The sequence below is a fragment of the Apiotrichum porosum genome, assembly GCF_003942205.1.
Source record: "Apiotrichum porosum strain DSM 27194 chromosome Unknown scaffold_14, whole genome shotgun sequence".
Taxonomy (NCBI): Eukaryota; Fungi; Basidiomycota; class Tremellomycetes; order Trichosporonales; family Trichosporonaceae; genus Apiotrichum; species Apiotrichum porosum.
Genome location: NW_021167121.1, coordinates 360,523 through 379,313, shown reverse-complemented (window position 1 = coordinate 379,313; position 18,791 = coordinate 360,523). Strand labels below are relative to the sequence as shown.

General features: G+C 57.9%; 4 protein-coding genes and 3 non-coding genes across 7 annotated transcripts; 5 read left to right on the top strand and 2 right to left on the bottom strand.

The window, feature by feature from the left end:
- The first annotated feature begins 433 nt into the window (after nucleotides 1–433).
- On the top strand, nucleotides 434–536 carry EHS24_002914. Its single transcript has one exon. It is a non-coding gene; the product is annotated as a tRNA-Met (tRNA).
- An 851-nt stretch (nucleotides 537–1,387) lies between these two features.
- EHS24_002913 lies at nucleotides 1,388–1,496 on the top strand. Its single transcript has one exon. It is a non-coding gene; the product is annotated as a tRNA-Val (tRNA).
- Nucleotides 1,497–2,671: 1,175 nt separating this feature from the next.
- EHS24_002912 (uncharacterized protein) lies at nucleotides 2,672–4,995 on the top strand (the record flags this gene model as incomplete). Its single annotated transcript, XM_028618629.1, has 11 exons — nucleotides 2,672–2,864; nucleotides 2,933–3,024; nucleotides 3,068–3,136; nucleotides 3,182–3,236; nucleotides 3,299–3,336; nucleotides 3,379–3,785; nucleotides 3,824–4,063; nucleotides 4,106–4,191; nucleotides 4,232–4,406; nucleotides 4,464–4,686; nucleotides 4,732–4,995. 11 exons carry the CDS (start codon nucleotides 2,672–2,674, stop codon nucleotides 4,993–4,995), a joined length of 1,842 nt encoding a protein of 613 aa, XP_028472996.1.
- Nucleotides 4,996–5,546: 551 nt separating this feature from the next.
- Nucleotides 5,547–6,724, top strand: EHS24_002911 (uncharacterized protein; the record flags this gene model as incomplete). Its single annotated transcript, XM_028618628.1, has 4 exons — nucleotides 5,547–5,702; nucleotides 5,822–5,958; nucleotides 6,018–6,170; nucleotides 6,226–6,724. The coding sequence occupies 4 exons, from the start codon at nucleotides 5,547–5,549 to the stop codon at nucleotides 6,722–6,724; spliced, it is 945 nt and encodes a 314-aa protein (XP_028472995.1).
- Nucleotides 6,725–7,110: 386 nt separating this feature from the next.
- On the bottom strand, nucleotides 7,111–7,211 carry EHS24_002910. Its single transcript has one exon. It is a non-coding gene; the product is annotated as a tRNA-Glu (tRNA).
- Nucleotides 7,212–12,084: 4,873 nt separating this feature from the next.
- EHS24_002909 (uncharacterized protein) lies at nucleotides 12,085–14,603 on the top strand (the record flags this gene model as incomplete). Its single annotated transcript, XM_028618627.1, has 2 exons — nucleotides 12,085–12,301; nucleotides 12,364–14,603. The coding sequence occupies 2 exons, from the start codon at nucleotides 12,085–12,087 to the stop codon at nucleotides 14,601–14,603; spliced, it is 2,457 nt and encodes an 818-aa protein (XP_028472994.1).
- Nucleotides 14,604–16,583: 1,980 nt separating this feature from the next.
- EHS24_002908 (uncharacterized protein) lies at nucleotides 16,584–18,532 on the bottom strand (the record flags this gene model as incomplete). The annotated part of the gene is made up of 6 exons (XM_028618626.1): nucleotides 16,584–16,966; nucleotides 17,011–17,131; nucleotides 17,185–17,375; nucleotides 17,415–17,570; nucleotides 17,721–17,907; nucleotides 17,957–18,532. The coding sequence occupies 6 exons, from the start codon at nucleotides 18,530–18,532 to the stop codon at nucleotides 16,584–16,586; spliced, it is 1,614 nt and encodes a 537-aa protein (XP_028472993.1).
- Nucleotides 18,533–18,791: the final 259 nt, after the last annotated feature.

Here is an 18,791-nt window from a genome sequence, read left to right as displayed (position 1 = left end):
ATCGCACAAGCAGTTTAAACGTTTCATGATGCATTGTATTTGTCCAGAACTGTGCATTACCAGCAGCACGCGCATCAGAGCGGCGTCCACTTGGAACCACCACCTCGACATGGTGCGGGACTTGCCCTCACGCCCTATGTCACCTCATTGCTCCTTCATACTCAAACTCACTGACCAGACTGACCACACCGTCGCCGCTCTCCGTTCAGGACACCTTACGGACCTCTGACCCCACCCCGACCCTCCACCTACCGACCCTCGGCGTCAGGCCAATCACCCCATTTCCAAAACTCCCGAACAAACATCCTCGGTTTTAGAACCCCCACAGCTTGTCCAAAACAGCTGCAATTTGCTTCAAACACGATGCGTTCGATGCGTGAGATGCTCGCCTTGCACGCTATTTGTACACAACCTATGCATGATGGTCACGTGGGCTTCTATCGTCTAGTTGGTTAGGACGTAGGTCTCATATTATCCAGATATGAGCTCTAATGCGAGTACATCCTGCAACCGGAGTTCGAATCTCCGTGGAGGCACACCTTTTGCTGTTTTGGACACCTAGGGGTGGTTGGGACATGCATACGTGCTTGGGGGATGCTGTTGAAGCTGTTGGAAGGTGAGTTGGATGGTTGGAGGTGTGGTGGTGGCGCCGGTCGAATGTTCTGGTCAAGTGCCACAAGTGCGGTTCGGTGTGTGGCGCGTTCAGGCTTGGTTCCGATGTCATACAGAGCGATAGCAACATCTGTCACCCCGCCGATTTGAAGGAGAAGGCGTGCAAGGCGTGCTTACCTGCTTCTTACCCCGAGGTCTGTCGGATTGTTGTGACCCCCGAAATGCTCAGTGGGCGAGCGGCCTGCTAACCGATCTGTGAGACAACTTTGGCAATGTAGACACATAATCAGCCGTCACGCACGATTGTACTCTCACAGGTCACCACATCTCAGTCCCCCAATACCCATAAGCATCACGTCTTCTATCAGGACGACTGTTGGCGCTGATCAGAGAGTGCGTGGCGGTGCGCTTCCGATTCCATGGGTTAACTCGAATTTCTTCTCTAAGGCGCTCAAGAATCTCAGGTTTTCGTTCGTGGACTGTTGTCTACATCACAGTTAACGGCTGGACGTTGTTAATGTGTCCTGAAGTCTCGTCGGAGTCGCCAATGGCGGAGAGCACGATCCAACCACCTCTCAGGAACGACAGCCGTTGGAGATGGACAGCCTTGTCGGTGGATCGTTCCGGGAGGGCTGTGGTGCCATATCTCCAGCTCCTATCACACTATTGTGGCGCGCACACGGTCTCACGTAGCATATCAGCGACAAATTGCTTCTCCTGTAGCATTCCGAGGGCGAGAACCGCCTTCACTGTCAGGCGAATATCATGAACATCAGGCGATTTAGCTCAGTTGGTTAGAGCGTGTGCTTAACACTAGCAGCCCCTCTTCAAAGAGTGCTGTAGCGTTGCGCACAAGGTCGGCGGTTCGACCCCGTCAAACGTCATGCATCTGGACCTCCTCTGTCAAGAGGATGTCCCCTTTTGCATCTCTGAGTTGTGGAAGTTGTTGTGGGTGACCCCGACAAGTGTTGCCGACTGTAGATCACGCAATCATCTCTGGTTCGGACCTGACGATCACTTGAGCCACCTGCCGCTTCACAGTTATCCGGCTATCCCCTTGTGCTCAGCCGGTATGTCGACACGACACGCCTGCGAGCACTCACTGTCATGATGTCGCATGCCAGATCTCGGCTGCTTCGTCTGTTGCCTCGTCGGAGATGACACATTAGATCAGCTGGACACTTTAAACCTTGTTGTCGGCGGATCAGTATCAGTGGCAGTGCATCACACCGCCATGCGCAAGGTGACTTACGGCAGCCTTTTGCTAACGTTGCCTTTCAGCCGCTTGCAATTCATGCCTTGCAGCGTGTTTATCAATCCGTAATCCTCGGAGCCTCCCACATTCCTTCAAAGAAATTCGACCGAAGTCGTTTGGCTACCATGGCCAAACCATGGCGCATTGCCGCCAATTCCGCGCCCTTGCAGCGCTTCTCGTAAGGTGGATGTGTCAGAAGGCTGAGACACTGCCTGGGATACGGCGACCACGAGGAAGCCTGTTGTGGCTTTCGTGCAGGTCAGGTGGCCTGGTGGACGGGTGGAGCTGGAACCCACCGTCATTGTGCAGTGGCCTGGATTGGCACCGCCCGGAGCCAACGTTGTGGGCTCTACACTGCGCCATCCCGAAACCTTCCTGCACTCCCGCAGGGCAAACAACTGATTATGCATTTACAGTGACTTTTCAGGCACCCATTGGCAGCCGAACTAGAGCAGTCCCAAGGCGCACCGAAGAAACCGGAGTTCCTTCTGAACCACCGCAGGAACCCGAATCATTTTGCGTATCCCACCTACTACCACACGGAAACGTAGTAGCGCTGGTGTGGTGCTTGGCAGCCAGCGGCAGCCAAGCGGTACCCGGATCGGTTCTAAAGGCCAGACCCTGTCTGTATCCTGCTCTGTTCATGATTCCCACTCCTTGACCGACTCGCCATATACGGAGACAGGGAGGCTCACTTGGCGGAACACCATCCCGAACTCCAAGTATCTGTCCTCGTCCTTCCAGACAACAACCTAGTCATCACCAGGAGCCCACAATCCCCAGAATCAAGTGCACCTAGCAGACATGCGTTTCCAATGGCTCGTCGCGGCCGCAGCCGCTGTTGGGATCGCTGTCCCCGTCGCAGCCCGCTCCGAGTTTGACAACATCAAGGTAGTCGACAACTTCTCCAAGAACTTCCTCTTCCCAAACTCGCTCATTCAGGCCCATGCCATCAACAGCACTCTCTTCTCTGAAGACGTCCGCGGTACCGTCGATGGTGAGCGTCTCCTGGTTATTCCTGTGCTCCAGCCAGCACGCATTCATTAGGATTACACTTGTTTTGAGCAATGCTGACGGCCAGCAACGACCAAGTAGGCCTGCATGCAAGGCATGTCACTGACCTCAGCTTCGATGGTCGCGAGCTCAACACCGAATACGTCAGTACAGCAGGCAGTTGTCGTCCAGAAGCTGACGAAATAGATGTTTGGGTTGTTCGCCCGCCTCAACGAGACTGGCCCTTCATTCCTTGGCACTCCTGTCAACTACACTGTGAGTTGCCCAGGTCTGTTAGTGCGGCTGGAGACTGACGGTTAGGTCAATGGTATCATGTCGGAGAACGACAACATCCTTGCGAGCGTCGTTTTTGACTGTGAGTCTAGGAAGGGCACATGGTGCTCGCGCTGTCGGCACCCGACGTCCACTGACATCCAGTTCACTACCCGTACATTGATGAGATCTTCCCTCTCGAGGTAGGTGCCACTGACCTTGTGTGACCACTCACCCCCCTGCAGCTTATTACGTTTTTCACCATCAACGAAGCTGGCGAGATCTCAGAGTACTCGACGACCTTCCGCCGCTGGTCCTGGGCTTCCGACATTGTCCTCCCCAAGCAGGTTCCTGCCATGGCCAAATACATGAACATTACAGATTGGGACGACGACGCATGGCTCATTCACCACTACATGTCGCACCAGACTTGTGTTGGTGCTCAGGCATTCTGCCATGGCGATAACAAGCAGTACCAGAGCTATGACGACTGCATGCACTTCCTCACCAAAAAGAAGGTTGGCGAGATGTACCGCCTCGGCGACGATAACCTTGCCTGCCGTTTCCTCCACGTCGGCATGCTGGAGCTCCGTCCTTCCATTCACTGTGACCACGTGGGCCCTTCTGGTGGCGACATGTGTATCGCCCGAGAGTAAGTTGTTATGTGACTGGTGCGGCCTAACCCGACAGCTACGACGAGGTCGTTAGGGCCAACCACTTCCTGCACGGCTTCATCGCGCCCGCCGTCATCACGCCCGAAAACAGAAAGCTCCTTGACGGCATGGCGATGACGGCTGGGGCCACGATCCCCTCCTTGCTCGAAATCTCAATGAGCCTCAAGGACGTTCACTCGTGGGACGCTACCGCGTTCACCGCCAATGTCTTTTGGCTCATGGCCCTCATCTGGCTCACCACCAAGTTGGTCGACTTGTGAGTGCCACTGCAAAGGAGCCGCCAATTCTGACGAACCAGCCTGTTCCACAGGCTGCACACTCGCTTTGACTTTGAGGAGGTGTATGAGAAATCCGCCATTGACAAGCAGCGCGACGTCGTGATGTGTAGGTGATGCTGCCGACGTCTTTATCACTGACACCACAGACTGCGTCAACATTTTCTTCATCACCGTTGCCCTCGCCCTTCTCCTCGCCACAACCCCAGCTCTGGGAGGTGTTTATGAGCTTTGGATGCTCCAGCTGATGCGCTTTGCTGCACTCACTATCTGCTCGCTGTACATGTTTGAGCTTGTCTTCCGCTGGAACCTCCAGCCGATACTGTAAGTGTTGTCACTTGGGTTTTAGCTGGAGGCGAATGTCGCGACTAACGGACACAGTATCGCCCACCGTCTCTTGACCATCTTCATTACAGCCTTTGCATACGCCTCATTCGAGTACTGTCAATCGCCCGTGTACCTGATCTCGCTTGTGATTTGGCTCATCCAGTCGACGACCGACCAGATCATGTACCTTGCCCTCCTGGGGGACACTCTCAAATGGGACCATGTCGTCGTCAGCCAGCTGTACAAGATCGCCGCTGTTCAAACCGGTATTTTTGATGTGAGTCGAGGTATCATTTTTCAAGGCAGCCCTGACTCTTCTCAGATTGGCAGCATCATCGCCCTAGTTGCTTTCTGGGCAGTTGCAGAGAACTACAACTACCGCCCCATCAACGCAGTCTGGACCGCATCTGTTTGGATCTCGGCCCTCTGCGTACTCGCTGCACAGACATGGGGCTCTTACGTGCTGTGGAAAGAGGGAGAAAAGCACACTGCAATCAGGCTGGGAGGCGACTCCTCCGCCACTGTTCCACTCCTTGGTGGCTCAGCCAACGGATCCCCCCGCACCTCGCATGAAAACAGAGCGTAAACGGTGAAGTGAACAGATGAGGAGCGAACTGTGCAAGACGGGCGATTGATTAATCGTGTAAATTATATAGTTTCAGTGAACATATGTCTTATGTGTTGCCACTACTGTTCACACCAATACCCCAAGGTGACTGACTGTACAGTCCCCAATTATGGTGACTGGAATACAAATCAGTCTTGTAGTTTTATACTGGTGCACATGCACAGCTGACCCGACTTCTGCGCCGAGGGAGACTACACACCAAAATGAGTTACATGGATTCCAATGCGTGATGCTCACGTTAAGACATATGTAATTGACATACTCGCTAAAGCAAGTAAAGACAGCACGAAGCTCTCCCGTCAGCCCGAAGCGCAACACCCTGTTGATGTGTGCCACACACACACGGTCTCAAATACACCCCCATATCTAGTATTTAAATCATAATTTCCTGTAGTTATATCTTCGCTCTGCATTCTTCTTCATTCCGACACACCCATCCCTCTCCAGAAATCAGCAGCAGGGTATCGTCAGCCGGAGGAACCTGCTACCCTAATGAATGCGTGACCGCCATGGCGACGGTGGACGGCTCGGAAACAATGGTCGCGACGCTCGTCGGCGAAGTCAAGCGACACGAGCTAGATGCTACCGACGCCATCCGCGAGGTCAAGCACACTGGGGCTGCGTCCCAAGGCATCATGTACCTGGCGACGGCGTACGAGTGGCCGGTACCTGGCTGTGCGAGATGATGGTCAACAGTCGCTTCGGCAGGGGCGTGCGTGATGGAAGTTGACGAGATACTTCCGATGGTGAGGCGACCCAGCCCTGTTCCGGCTGACACTCACAGCTGGTCAAGCTCAATATGCGCCCTCAGCCGACGGACGACCGCTTTCCACCGTTTGTAATTGCGCTGGAGCACTCGAGCCCTGTCTCCCCGTCTGGCCCCATCTCTGTCACCACGCTCAAGGAACTCATCCGGCCGAGGTCGGTGAACCGCGGGGACCTTCTTCTCACGATTTGTTTAATCTGTATGATCAGAACAGCAAACCGAGGCACGATGATGCTGGCGACTACGATTTCAAACTGCCGACCGTTCAACTCATCTGGTCGACTCTCGTGACAGCAGTTGAAGTTGCTGCGGATTTGCCATTCGGAAAGCCTCTTGAGCGCTTGTGGCGGATCCGGACCGCGTGGAGGTGGCGGCAGTAATGGCGGACCAGATGATGAACCGGGCCACCATGGCAAGCGCAGACGCATCGACACCCAGGCCGAGGACAGTGGTCCCCACGGCGGCGGCATGCCGGACCCCCAACAACTTGGCGCTGCGGCCACAGAGGAACCACAGAGCGACAACCCCCAGTTCCGAGACCCGTCCCTTACGCAGCTTCCTCCCTCCCCCCACTCGTCGCCACCACGCCTGGGCCAGCGTTCACAACATCACGCCTCAAAGGAGGTTGTCAGCGAGGACGCAAGTGTCCACCCCCCGACCCCGTCCCACTCCTGCCACTCGCTGCGTGCTCCCAAGAACCCGGCCTGTTCCTCCGACTTGGAGAAGACCATTCAGTCCTGGCGATCAGCAACTTTGCCCGGCTCCTCTCCGGCCCCTGACGCGGGCGCTGGCGAGGTAGTGGGTGTACCCGACGAGCCATGGGAGAGCGATGCTGCGTTCGCTCCGGATAGGGAAGTGTACGTGGTCCTCATTCCGGCCGACGCCATGACCACCCTGATCCGCCTTCGTGCCGGCCGGTAGGGATGGCAGTGTAATAGGTTGGTGTAGGAGACTAGAAGCAGCAGTGACGTGTGACAGGAGAGTTGTAACAATAGTAAACTTGTAGAGCTTCCCCGCACGACGTGCTCTGGTGGTCCACTGGCCCACCGTGGCTCTAGGTAGAAACATGTGAACACGCACCCCCCATGATGTACAACGCGGCTTTCAGTACGCAGCATTCAGTATGCGACATACATTACGCAACATACAGTACCGAGGCGATTGGCAAAAGCCTCGCGAATTCCCCGACACCTCATCCGTCCATACATCTTTGCACTCCCTCTCGCTGCCTCCAAAACACTTCCACACCCCTTCCCTCCCTGCTCAAGGTCTCCAAAAGCAAAGGGAACACTCATACAGTGTCCAGCTTCTCCGCCAGGGAGTTGAACCCTGCTCTACCGCGGTCTATTCCGATTAGGAAAGACTCCCTATTGAGAGGCGGTTATACTAACCGATATACTAGCGAAGATCTGTTATTAATATGCGCGCAAGAGCGGCCGCGAGCGGCCACGGCCTCTGACAGCATCGCCAAGAGGTGTAGCGATCGCCAGAGCCGCCTTTTGGAACAGGACACGGCGAGGTTGAGCGTGTGTGATGCAGTCGGGAGCAAGATCGATGCTCCGAGGGACGTTTGTTTTGAGGTTTCGGGTCCCGACGGAGGCCCGGCGGGTCCACTCGGGTCCTACCTGATAAAGCAGTGGCGAAGAGGTGATACAGCCTGAAGTGGTGACTGGGAGAGGCATAACGAGCGTGATGAAGCAGTGTATGTGTTTTATTAGAGCGGCGCGCTTGCTGGGTGGTGCGAGTGTGGCGCCCAAGCTGCCGCCGTTGACTGCAGTGCCACCATTGGTTCTCTTGCGTGTGTGAAAACATCGCAGCGGTCCATGCCACCACGACCTGCCGTGTGACTGGAGACGGCAAGGAGAACCGTCCGTGTCCAGAACGGCCCGCTTTGAGAACCCGTCTTGCGCAAGACGCATCGAACGGCGGCCGAGCAGGAGATCGTTGACACAAATAGAACCGCAGTGTTGTTTCCAGCAGCTGCCGGCCCGCCGCCACACACCTCCACTGCAGCGCTGTATGTATCCATCCGAAAGCCCAAACCGCGAGCAGGGATCATATCCTAAAAGGCTGAAGGGGTTGGAAAGACAAAGACGCAGTTTCGCACTGCCGCCGCAGCTCATTCTCATGCCATGACAACGATGCCTCCATCAGTCACGCGCTAGACTGCCACGGTGCTGCGGATTGTGGGTTGGGTTGAGGGGGGGCTGGAGCTGACTGGAGGCCAAGCAAATGAACTGTGGACTTCCTTGGAGGAATTGAGAAGATTGCGCTGGTATGTACATAGGTGCGCAAGAAGGAGGCTTGTGACAGCATTGGAACTGGTCGTTCTGTTTCGACGACACCTGTCTCGATGTTTCGCCAAACGCACGACACGCGGTCGGTGTCAGGCATGTCAAATCAGTTACCGGCCAGTGGCCAGTTTGAGAGTGTCCGTCGTGGGTTGTGACATCGACTGTTCCTTGGCCAGAATAAAAAACGCTTGCCCTGCTGTCATGCGTCAAACTGGTTGGTATTGATACAGCCTGGACGAGTACGACGCCCTAGCAACTGTTCGATGCATGATGGCCCCGACCGTGGCTGACGACGCGCCTCTCATGCCGAGAACGGCGCTGCGAGTGAGTCACATTCGTCGTGCAAAAACCTGACCAGCTGCAAGAAAAATGACCTCTGTTTCACCGGGGAAAAGCACGTCCTCGTTTTCGTCACTAGACTAGATGCTGCCTCGTCGGCACATCTTGAGTTGCCGGGGGAGTATGGACCCCGAAAGCTGGACACTGTAATTGGAGATCGAGATCTAGAGATCTTGCATGGCCAGGCTTTCCTACTTTCCTACCTTGCCTTGTAGTGTACCGATGCCGACCGAGCCAGTGCGCGCCAGTGGAGCGCCAGTGCCCACTTGGCACTTGGCACTTGTTCGGGCTTTGGGATTCACATGCCGCAGGTGTATGTGGGTGAACGCCGCGGGCAGAAACAGAAACAGAAACAGAAGCAGAAGCCGCATACAGTCTTTTGGACCCTCTCGCTCAAATGTCAGACTCCGACTCGTGTGGACCCTCAAAAAGTGCTCTACTCCAAGCCAGTCCCCGGTACAGGGACGAATGTCAGACAGTCCACACTACACACCGACATATAGGAACACACCCCGTTCTGACGGTTCGCAAAGCTGCTGTTGGCTGCTTTGGCCGGCACACCTTGGGCCACCCACCACTGCACATCGTAGGGGTCGGTCGATAGGGACCAAGCAAAGGCAAAGGAAGAAAAGGTTGGAAGGTTCGGATTAACTTTATCAGACGCCACACACATAATGGTCCTGGCCCACCGAAATCGATGGCAACCTCTGCGCCGTTAGAAGGGGTGAAAGCGAACCTTTATCCACTCCACTGCGCTTATTGACTAACATGACTAACATCTGGTCCGTCCACTGTTCCACCGAGGTCGGCGCCGACGTCGTGAATTTCAGCTTCGGGTTCGTTGTCCCCTCGCGCTGTCCGTTCGCGGGTCCAGCCAGACCCATTTCTGACTGGAGAGCTTTCTTAGTGGACGAAAACTTGTACAGTGCACTTCGAGGTGCAGGATCGCCAGGAACGGTCCGAGACAAGCTTCCTCGATGGAGAGTCAAACTACCATTTGTGATCATCTTGCCTGTGACCATACTCCACCGTTGTTGTTGCGTTGTTGTGATGAGCTCAATAATGGCATACGCGTTGTATGCAGACCGAGTCCCGATGCCGTAAGGCCTATACCTGCTGCATGTGGGGCGACGAGTTCTGGCTTTCATCGATTGGAAGGGTGGAGAGTGGCCGTTGAGGTGAAGTGGTCATGGGATCACAAATGTGTTGACTTTACTGCGCCCCTCGGCTGCGATCTGACCCAGCTCCGTCTTGGTTTGTTTATTTTGGGAGACGACAAGCACAGCTGTGAGTTGGGACGGATGGCACGTTGGCACGAATGATGGGACGTGCACCGAAGTGTTTCGAAGCCAAACCGACAAAGACAAGCTCGTGTACGCGTGTGATGTGGCTTTGTGAAACGCCAGTGAGAAAGAGTTTGTCGCATGTGATGTGGGCAGGTTGTGCCGTCTTGTACAGACCCAGTGTTCTGGAACTGCACGTCCTACACCTCGAGGTCTCGAGACCCGTCGTGCGGTCCGTTCAGCTGCGGCGAGGTGGGAAGCACGGAAGGGGTCCGCAAGCCCAGACCCCATCAGATGCGAAACGCGAGGAACCAAGGTTACCGATCACTGGGGGAGGGGGGGAGGGAAGAGGGCGACGACGAGGAGGGTTCAAGCTTCAAATCCTTGTCTCGTCTCTCTGCGTGCAATGGGCCATGAACCGAACTGGCGTACTGACGTGGCTGCTGCCTGACTTGCATGGCTACCAGCTGACCACGGGACAAGACGAACATTGTGGAGTGAAGATCTGGCCGTGCACCCGGTCGCGGGGAGATACACACTACAGCAGGTTGATGAACGAAAACCTTGTCGTCGAGACGTCCGTTGTGCGTTTCGGGTTTGGACACGCACAACACCGGCAGTCTCCACGGGCCTCGCTGCGAAAAGCACACGCACACCAACGGCCAACGGGCCGGTGCACAGGCCCGAGATGTTGTAACCAGGCTGGCTACGGACGACCACAGCATGATGTTTGCAGCGAGCGTCTCGTCTGGCATGCTTTTGCACTGCAGAGCTGTAGGATGACAATGGCCATCGTCGCGGCCTCTCGTAAATTGTAAAGCGAACCGGCTCGTCCGGAAGGAACCGAGTCCATCCATACGTTTTCTGTGCATGTTTCAACCTCCCAGTGTTTTGGTCGGCGACGGCGACTGCGAGCTTCAGTTGCCCACTGGCCACTGGCCGCCGACGCCTCAGCCCTTAACCCCCAGCCCGCCCCTCTTGTGTCCCACATGCATATGACGATATGGTCCCTCGACCATGGCACCGAGACAGGCTAGACAGGCTAGACAGGCTAGACAGGCATTGCTGGGCCGCAATAACGCACTGTCCGCCCAGCCGCCGGCGTACGCGGCGTCGTGACACGGACTGTGAGGCGCAGCGCGCTCGCAGTCGCCGGCGGCGCCCACATGCACTCAGTGTTATTGCATCCTATGTCCTGGCTGTCGAGGTTCACCACCACACTTGCAGGCTCTGCAATGCTGCGAACGAAAGGGTGGACGGGGGGCCACTAGCGACTGGGGGTGCAAAGGCATCATCAAATCTATCGTGCAACGCGAATGCCCCAGTCATGGCCAGTCACTCTGCAACCAGCAGCAAACTAAACCTAGCTGCTGCGCAGGCAAGGGGGGGAAGGTGTGCAACGCGTGTGTCTGCCCGGCCAATGTTCCGATACGCGTCAAAAGCTTGATGGCTGGTTATGAATTGAGGCTTAGATAGACTGCGGTCCGACATGACTCCAACGGGATAGTGTAGCACTTTTTAGGTCTTGCATGGACACCGAAAGGTTGCAGCATGGCAGCAGCAGCATGGCAGCAGCAGCAGCGGCGGCGGCGGTGGACAAGTGTGTTGCTGCCAAGAGTACAAGAGTGTGGAATATGAAGAAGAGGGGCCCGTGCACACATCGGCAGAACAGAGCGCACAAGGCCGCAGGCAGCAGTGTGCCCGGGCAACACACGCGCGCGCGCCCGGGCGACGCGCCACAGGCCACAGGGAAAACGGGTGCTTGTGCGCGCCAAAGGGCTTTTGTGTGTGCAGGGTGCAGGGTCCAACACATGGCTAATTCTACTGCCCGCTGCCTGCCCTGTTACCTCTCCGCGTGCGACCACCCGGGGGACATGCCTCCCACCTCCCACACCTCCCACGACCCCTGTCTCGTCTCCCTTGTCTCTCAGTGTCTCTCTGTGTCTGTCTCTCTCTCTCTCTCTACACACACTCACTCTCTCTCCGTCTCTCCACACGGCCCCCCATTCTGAGCTTCTGAGCGCTGCTGGCACGCTCTTGAACCTCGCCGTCGCCGCCCTCGTCCCTCTCAACCCGGCCCCCCCCCTCTCCCCCCACCGACACACCCATCGACAACAAGCTCTCGTGGACACCGCTGGTCGACCCACCCATCAAAGCTTGCTCATTTCCTACTATATCTCTCTCTCCCCTCCTCGATCTCTCGTTCGCCATCTCCCCTGTCTAACCCCTCAACGCGCTGGCCGCACATCCTCCTCGCCCCATCCGACAACAAACGACCCCCGAGTCCACAAACCACCACCACCACCACTACCACAGTCCACACGACGTTCCCTATCCACATTTTACCAAACGACACTCGCCCACAATGGCAACCCCCAGTGCCGTCGTCGGCTCTGCCGTCAACGGCGGCTCGTCTGGCGCGACCGCGACCGGTCTGATTATGAACTCGGGCGCGGCCTCCGGTACTCTTGCCGAGACTATCGCCTCGATGGCTGCGACCGCAGTCGCAAGCGCCGCCGCCTCCCCCAGCACCTCGATGAACGCTACGGTCCTTGAGAAGGCCCAGCAGGCTAAGCGTGATGGTGAGCAGCTCCCAACAGACACACACAGCCCCTGGGGTGACAAACATGCTGACACCGTGCAGAGGACACCCCTCGTGACCTGGCGATCGGCCTCGCGGCGCTCCTTGTCCTCGTGATGATCATTGTGCACCCCGAGTTCCTTGCCCGTCTCTTTGCCTCGATGCGCCGCAAACGTGTCGAGCATGCCGAGGACCTCGCCCGCCCCTCGTATGTGTTCGACATGCAGGCCAAGAAGAACCAGCAGCAGCAGGACGTTGTCGCCGCTCCCCGGGTTGTCGCTGGCGGCGACCTGTGGACTGGCTGGTTCCTGCGTGCTGGTAAAAAAGGCACTACCAGCGCGTTCCGTGCCGGTGGCTCGTCTACCGCCGTCGACCGCTTTCCTCCCAACACTGAGAGTGGGAAGAATGGCGTACAGCCTCGCTCGGCACTTGCCCCTCCTCCACACATTGCTCCTCTTACCAGCCGCCTGCCGTTCGGCTCATACCTCGACAAGGCCCCGTTCGCACGCTGGGCCAGCCCCTTCACCACCCGTGCCAGCGTCAGCTCGCTGATCGTCATCGCCATCTACCTCGCCATGACCCTCGTTGCTTGCATCTACAAGTCGAACGTTGCAAAGAAGACCTCGGCCCACGGTTACGGCGAGGACTACACGCGTACCGGCCTCGTCGCCATGGTCCAGGTTCCCCTTGTCATCGCCCTCGGTGTGCGTGGCAACATTATCGGTTTGGCGACCGGCCAGGGCTACGACCGTTTGCGCATCTTCCACAAGATTGTCGGCCGTGTCTGCTTTGTCTGCTGCGCGATCCACACCATCTTCTACCTCAACAAGTGGGGCAAGGCAGGTACCCTGGGCAAGTCGACAAAATCCAACGTCTTCATTACCGGCATGCTTGCGTTCGCCGCCACATGCCTTATCATCATCACCTCGCTCCCAGCCATCCGCCGCAGCGCCTACTATTTCTTCAAGATTACTCACATTATCGGTGTGATTCTCCTGCTGGTCGGCCTGGCTATGCACGTCACTGTCGCCGTCCCCTGGGTCATTGCCAGCGGTGCCATCTACCTGTTCTCGATCATCATGCAGCTCATGAAGACCCGCTTCGCTCGTGCCGAGCTGGTGGCGTTTGGCGGCTCGACCACTACCCTCATCACCATTCCCGGCATCACCGCCGGCTGGCGCGCGGGTCAGCACGTCCGTCTCCGTGTCCTCAACCTGCCCTACAACAAGTGCGCCGAGGCTCACCCCTTTACGATTGCCTCGGCACCAGACTCGGGCGGCCTCGTCCTCATGGCCAAGGCTGCTGGTGACTGGACGTCGTCTCTTTACCACCTCGCGTCCAGTGGCGGCGACAATGACGGCGAGGTCGGTGTCTGGAAGCGTAAGGCGCACGTCATGGTCGAGGGCCCCTACGGTGGTCTTGGCCACACCCTCCCCACCGCGTTCTCGTCCATCGTCCTCATTGCTGGCGGCTCGGGTATCTCGCACTCGCTTTCCCTGACCCAAGACCTCATTGAGAGGTCGCCCACGGGTGTCGTTGGTGCCCGCACCATCGACCTCGTCTGGGTCGTTCGTGTCCAGCAGACTGCTCGCGCCCTGATGCCTACCCTCAACACCCTTGTTGAACGCGCCCGCGTGTGGGAGAAGCGCGCCCTCGACGGTCGCCGCCACGGTGCCGACCTCGCTCTGCCCATTGCCGTCCGCATCCACATCTTCGTCACCCGTTGCCCCGACAGCTCGCCGCTCACTCTCCTCAACAGCCAGCCCAGCGGCCGCAACAACATGCACGAGAAGCTCTCCCCCTCTGCCTCGGGCCACGGCCGCAGTAACAGTGTTGATTCCTCGGACAGCCACGGCTCGGACGAGAGTGGCCAGTACACCACCGACGACCACTGGGCGCTGCCGGTCATGCCCGGTGTCCTGCCCGCGCGCCTTTCCGCCCGCCTCTCGGGCATCTTCCAGCCGACAGCCGCTCAGCACACCAAGGCCGACTGGCTCGCCAAGAACCCCGACAACGTCCGCCTCACGCAGGTCTACTCGCGCCCCACCGACCCGCTCGAGGCCATGTCCGAGATCTTTGCGTACCGCGGCAGGCCCGACTTGAACGCCATCATGGCCAGCGTGACCGACGAGACCATCTCGCGCCATGGCCGCACCCTCACCGACCCGACGGGTATCTTTGTGTCTGCGTGCGGACCCGAGTTCCTCGTCAACGACGCCCGCGACGCCACCCTCGACGTCAAGCGCTGGAAACGCAACGCCGTAGGAGGCACAGAGTTCTCGGCAGAGTTCTTTGGCTTCTAAACGAAAACCGCTTTACGCGTCCGCGTTCCTCCCATCGTCGTCTCCCGGGTCTCATCATTTGTTTAGTCGCGTCTTCCTCTATATTTCTTGCACACACACCACACCGCACCACACCGCACCGCACCACACACACACCGATACACACTACATACAGCGTCACACCTAGCGTGGACCTCCCACTCTCATTTTTCATTCGCTCCCCAACTTCCCCAACGCCCACCCGCGCGCGCGCTCTGCTCTCTGCACGGCTTTTGCGTGTATTTGTAAATACATAAATAAAACGCACACACACACACACACAGCCCTGTGAAATAGCGCATATGCACATACACAAACGGTATGCTCCGGCCATATGTATTCTGTGCACAATGTGCGCACCTCGAGCATGGAGCATGGAGCATGGAGCATGGACCAAGCACGGTAGGCACATTGCGAACCGTCAAGGACACGTCGTCTGTCGTCTATTCTCGCATTTTTCGCATTTTTGGCCGGTACTGTAATTTGTGTTTGTGTGCCCCGTTGAAACAAACGCCTTTCGTGCGACCCGGGGCCCATACGCTCCACCGTGTATCCATCCGACGCGTCGTCCGTGCCCCTCACCCCTACCCGCGGTGACCAGATGACCAGATGGCCAGATGGCCGATGGCCAGATGCTACCGCCCGACAAGCAAGCTCTGCCGATCGAATGGGCATGAACTTGGCACACTTGCACACTTGCACACTTGCACACTTGCACACTTGCACTTGACAACAACCGGTTCACGGCGAGCGAGGCACGAGGATGCCGGAATGGGGGGGAAGAGGCACCCATGGTGGAGCTTTGGATGGGCGTGCATGTGCTCGGTTTCATAGGTAAGCAAATACAGCACAGTAGCGTACTGTACAGTACAGTAGCGCACAGACATGTGCAGGCAAAGCCAGCAGCACATGTACTTGCCTCTGGCCTTTTTGGCCGAACGAGGCACCTACCACATACTGTACCTACCTGCCTTGCCCCGTCCGTACGTCCGCCTGTGAGCGACAGAGTACATACAGTACAAGCCAGCGTCCATCGGCTAGCCGCACAGTTACAGTAAGCAACAAAGCACCAGCATGGCATCTTTCGGTCCCCCCGTCCATGAGAGCCCCCCCCACCCCACGTACGAGCGCCCGGCGTCCCATTTGCATCACCGCCACATTCCCCACTCTACGGCCTGCGCTGATCAGCAAAACCCTCTGGCGCGTACGTATGTGTACGTATCTGAGGGTCCCTGTTCACAATAACAACTGCTCAGGCGCACTGGGTGCTGCGCGCCGGCGCGCCGCCGGACGCCGGACGCCAGACGCCAGACGCCGGACGCCGGACGCCAGACCCGCTATCGCTCGCTCGCCAACCCGCCAACCCGCCAACCCGCCAACTCGGCATGGCATGGCATGACCTCGCCACAGCGGCGCCCGCCGCCGCGCCACCCCCGCCGCCAACTCGCGACGATACCTGACCGTGCGGTCCGTGCTGCACCTGCACGCCTCGTCCTGTTCCCGAGTCTCTGAGTCTCTCAAAAGCTCAATGGCTCACAGCTATTAGCCATAGCCGCGCGCAAGGGCTCTACACGTGCTACGCTCTCTCTCTCTCTCTCTCTCTCTCTCTCTCTCTCTCTCCAGACACACCGGAATGCATGGATGCACAACAGGTTTAGCGGTTTCCGATGGGCTCTTTCTAAATGGGGGGTGAGGGTATATCTATAGCAATGTACTGTTGTTGGGGTTGGGGTTGGTGGTACGCTGGCGAGAGCGATAAAAAAGTGGGGGGGGGGGGGGGGGGCAAAGGTCCGAGACTGCAGTTGATAGAGCCACATGGAGGGGCTAGGCTTGGCTGCGCGGTAGACGGAGGCGGAGAGAAAGAAAGAAAAAGAGGTAAAAATGGACAGAAACCACCGTCCCCACTCGGGAAGGGTGGCTTTCCTTTCTGGTTTTCTGGGGTATGATTTCCAGGCTCCAGGTTTACCTGTCGCCAGGCTTGTTGAGGAGGGCGATGCGCTCGCTCATGTCCGCGAGAGCCTGAGCGACGTGCGGGTGCGCGTGGAGGACGTCGGCCATGGGCTCGATGATGGTGCCCTGGCCGTCGCCGTACGAGTTCGGCGAGTCGGCAAGGCCGTCGGGGCCCTTGAGCTCAATGGCGAAGCAGTCGCCGGTAAACTCGTACAGCGTACGGACGAGGCGGGGGTCGAGGATGCCGTCCTCGCGGGGACGCTTGGCGTGCGAGAAGAGCTTGTCGGGCTGGAGACCGTAGCGGTGCTTGGTGAGGATCTGGTGCAGGAAGGCTGGGACAGGGTGGTACGACGTGTCGTAGCGCGCAGATTCGGGCGTGAGGCCCCACTGGATCACTGGGGAGAGTTAGAACGGTTCGTATGGATTCGAGACAACTCACTGGCGTGGCCACAGAAGTAGTCAGGCGACGAGGTGCCGTCCTGGCGCTGGTATCCACCGACAGACGCGAACATGCGGGGTGCCTGCTGGTAGTCGAGACCAAGGGCATAGAACGAGTAGCGCTGGGATGTGTCAGGCTGCTAATCTCGGAACTCGGCAACAGATAGCAACTCACGTAGGTGTCCTTGTCGCCGTACGAGAGGAAGTCGTACATGTCCGCGTTGTCCATCATGTGGTTGGACAGGTGGAGGACGGCGAGGTTGAGACCCTGGTTTCCGCTCTTGTCGTAGACAACCTGGCCAGACTCGGCGGGCCAGTGCTCGTCGGTGCACTGGCGGCCCATGATACGCCAGATCGAGTTGTCGGCTGTAGGGGGTTAGCAACGCTACGCGACTGATAACCCACGGTGGTCCTTGTTGAGGTCGGCCCAGAACACGGAGCCGCTCTGCTTAAACTCGACGCTCTCAAAGAGCTCGGCAGGGTCCATGAGGGGAATGTTGTCCGAGTCCATGTAAACAAACTGCGTAAACTTGGTGTCCAGGAATGAGCGGTTCTTGATCTCTGCAGCCGTGTGTCAGTTCTCAAAAAAGGCCGCCGCACATCACGCGCAGCGAGGCAGGGTATGGATACCACCCTGGACTGGACGTGCACCAACACAGTCGGCCTGTCCAGCAACCCACACCCCCGCACAGGCCACTCGCAGGTACTCACGCCAGCTCTTGCCGTCACCCTTGCGCGCGTTGCTCTCGATGAGGGTGACCTTCCACTCGTTGGTGAACTCGTCGCGGACCTTTTGGTCCGCAAACTCGCCGGGGAAGTAGTAGACCTCGACGGGCATGGTCGACTTGATAACGTTGCGGAGCATGTGCAGCGAGAAACGGAGACGCTCGAGGGTCTTCTGTAAACGAGTTAGCCGGGATCCAACATATATTCGCGTCTCAACTCACGCCCTCGCCGCCGGTGTAGATCAGACCGCGGCGCTGGTCCACGGGGACGTCGGCCTCCATGGACTTGTCCCAGACAATGGGGATGGCCTCACGGTCCAGAGCACGGAAGTAGTCGACAATCTTCTGGCGGTAGCGACGAATGTCGTCGCGCGACACCTTGTGCCACCGCTCGTCTTTGCCCTCGTGGAAAAAGTACGTGTTGCGCGCATAGGTGTAGAACGGACAGCCGTGACGGTTGGGCAGCTCGGCCTCGTACTGCTCCAGCGCGGTACGCTGGAGGAGGTGCTTGAGACGTGCCTCCAGCGTCATGGGCACATCCTCGTCGTCTGGGATGCCTCCAGATGGAGGTGGGATGTGCGAGGACAACGATTCCGAGTGCCTATACCCTGTTCCAATGCGGGAACCCATATAGTCGGACACGGCTGCACGACGCTCCTGTCCGGCCAACAGTGGGATACCGATAATCAACGCAACACCAGCCAGAAGGAGGAGCTGGAGGGGCTTGACACGCAGACGCAGACCGCCAGCAACGGCCACCCCTTCCTGGGTCGGCACGGGGGAGTAGGCAGAGACCATGGTTACAGAGTTTCCAAAGGAAGTGACGGGGAAGGAGGGCGGCGGGGGGAGGTGGGAGGGGGGGGGGGAGGCGAGGAGGCGACGCGACGGCGCTTTGGGGGGAACCGAGACGTGCTTTTGCGACGCGCGGGAGCGACGAAGAAAGAGGACGGGCGAAAGCGAAAGCGAAAGAGAGAGGGAGAGAGAGTGTTTGTGAGAGTGAGAGAGAGAGAAAGAGTTGAGACGCCGTGATCGTGGCCAGGAGACAGGAGAGCCAGGA